This window comes from Sinocyclocheilus anshuiensis, unplaced genomic scaffold, assembly GCF_001515605.1.
Source record: "Sinocyclocheilus anshuiensis isolate Anshui unplaced genomic scaffold, SAMN03320099.WGS_v1.1 scaffold975, whole genome shotgun sequence".
In the NCBI taxonomy this organism is placed as follows: Eukaryota; Metazoa; Chordata; class Actinopteri; order Cypriniformes; family Cyprinidae; genus Sinocyclocheilus; species Sinocyclocheilus anshuiensis.
In genome coordinates, this window is record NW_015547693.1 from 594,035 (window position 1) to 595,761 (window position 1,727).

A 1,727-nucleotide genomic window follows, 5' to 3' on the forward strand; every position below is an offset into this window, starting at 1 on the left:
CGAGTGCGAGTGTGAGAGTGAGTGAGTGAGTGAGTGAGTGAGTGTGTGAGTGTGTGAGTGAGTGAGTGAGTGAGTGAGTGAGATATCGTTAAACTGGATTTCATTAAGCTTATATTGTATCATACAGAAGTGATGCACACCGTTAGAGCTCTCATTTACCTGCCAGACTGAGCGCTTTGAGCCGAAACTCTGTGCCATAGAGGATGACGAAGCAGTGGGCCTGGTCCGGCCGGGCGGTCGAGTCCTCCACATACCGCTCGAAGTCTCGTGACTTCTGGCCCATGCGGATCTCCTTAATCTCCCGAATATCAACTGAAAGAGAGGTGAGAGAGGAAATCAAACAACAAGGGTTAAACCGCACGGAAATACGGTGAGATCTTTTGCTATAGCAGGAAAGAGACTAAATTATTTTGGTTTTTACTAATGTATCCTTAACGAGTGTGAATCTTTGGGTTGACGGGGAGCAATTTTTGGTAATTCAAAACAATTAAATTCAATATATACACTACCATTCAAAAGTTTGGGATCAGAAATTTTTTTATGTTTTTTAAAGGAGTTTCTTCTGCTCATCAAGCCTGCATTTATTTGATCAAAAATACAGGGGAAAAAAATGTAAAATTGTGAAATATTATTACGATGTAAAATTAAGTTTTTCTATTTTGATATACATTAAAATGTAATTTATTTCTGTGATCAAAGCTGATTTTGCAGCATCATTACTCCAGTCTTCAGTGTCACATGATCTTCAGAAATCATTCTAATATGCTGATTTATTATCAGTGCTGGAAACTGTTGTGCTGCTTCATATTTTTTTGGAACCTGTGATACTTTTTTCAGGATTCTCTGATGTTTGAATTTATTTGAATGCAGAAGAACTGCATTTTTTGAAACAGAAACCTTTTATAACTCTAATAAATGTCTTTAATGTGACTTTTAATTAATCTTTGCTGAATAAAAAATATTAATTTCTTTGTTTCACCAAAAACTCTTACTGACTCCAAAGTTTTGTAGCTACTATTTGATTCAGTATTTGTTAACTGGAGAGGATTATCTAAAAACTTCCCCTAACGTATGCGAGCCTAAACATGCTCCAAAACTCATGAAACTTTGCACACGCGTCAGGACTGGCGAAGATTTATATCTGATATGGGTTTCAGAATTGGGCGTGGCAAAATGGCTCGATAGCGCCACCTATAAAATTTCAACGAAACTTCCCATGTTTGGTAAGAGTCCTGGCCTGAAGACATCTACATGCCAATAATCAGTTATAATATACAGCACCACCTGCTGGCAACAGGAAATGTCATGTTTTACACTAACTAAAATATGCATTGTCCAATCTGCCTTAACTTACTTGTTTGATAAGTACAGATGTAACGATTAACCACGAGCCGGTTGAAAATCGATTCAAATATGTGACGATTCAAATCGGTTGATTCATTTAGGGGTAGGAGTTTATATGAATGCATGTCTGAGGGGAATTTAACATTTAAATTTAGTTTTGTTATTTACATTTACATTAGCCTATATTAAAATTTTGTTATTTAGCAAACACTTTTATCCAAAGCGACTTACAAATGAGGACAATAGAAGCAATCAAAACCAACAAAAGAGCAACAATATGCAATTGCTATATTAGTATTAGTGGTGGACTGATATGGGTTTTTTGACAGCCGATGCCGATATCTTGGAAAGCAGGGTGGCCGATGGCCGATATAATTTTATTT

The 1,727-nt window shown here is 36.6% G+C and overlaps 1 protein-coding gene across 1 annotated transcript in view; it reads right to left on the reverse strand.

The window, feature by feature from the left end:
- Window positions 1-1,727, reverse strand: part of LOC107703619 (1-phosphatidylinositol 4,5-bisphosphate phosphodiesterase gamma-1-like) — a 48,826-nt gene that overhangs the window by 29,864 nt on the left and 17,235 nt on the right. The window contains 1 exon segment of the mRNA XM_016506312.1: window positions 160-312. Coding sequence (XP_016361798.1) covers window positions 160-312 — 153 coding nt within the window.